The sequence below is a fragment of the Numida meleagris genome, unplaced genomic scaffold, assembly GCF_002078875.1.
Source record: "Numida meleagris isolate 19003 breed g44 Domestic line unplaced genomic scaffold, NumMel1.0 unplaced_Scaffold283, whole genome shotgun sequence".
Classification (NCBI taxonomy): Eukaryota; Metazoa; Chordata; class Aves; order Galliformes; family Numididae; genus Numida; species Numida meleagris.
In genome coordinates, this window is record NW_018364534.1 from 120,772 (window position 1) to 121,092 (window position 321).

The window sequence follows — 321 nt, forward strand, 5'->3', positions numbered from 1 at the left end:
GGAGAGGGGCCTGGGCTCGTGGTTCTGGGGCTCCGGGACGCGTGGTTGTGACCGCTCCTTCCCTCCGCAGCATGCAGCCCGTGGGGGTGTGCACCGCGTCGCTGGGTTCGCTCGGGCTGATGCGGTTCTTCGGGGTTCCGTGGGCGTGGAGCTTGGCGGCAGCGCTGGGCATCGGCCTGGGCAGCGGCGGGTGGAGGCTGCTGCGGGTCGTCTGCAAAACGGCGCTGCGGGACCTCTTGTAAGTGCTGCGGGGCTCGGAGCTCTGTGCTCGGTACCCTGTGCTCAGTGCCCTGTGCCCAGTGCCCGGTACCCTGCGCCCAG

At 70.7% G+C, this 321-nt stretch overlaps 1 protein-coding gene across 1 annotated transcript in view; it reads left to right on the forward strand.

Moving 5' to 3' along the window:
- SLC27A1 (solute carrier family 27 member 1) overlaps window positions 1–321 on the forward strand; it is an 11,851-nt gene that overhangs the window by 192 nt on the left and 11,338 nt on the right. Inside the window, exon 2 of the mRNA XM_021382729.1 lies at window positions 71–238. Within this exon, the coding sequence (XP_021238404.1) occupies window positions 72–238 (167 nt within the window). The 5' untranslated portion in view covers window position 71. The remainder of the gene's footprint in view (window positions 1–70; window positions 239–321) is intronic.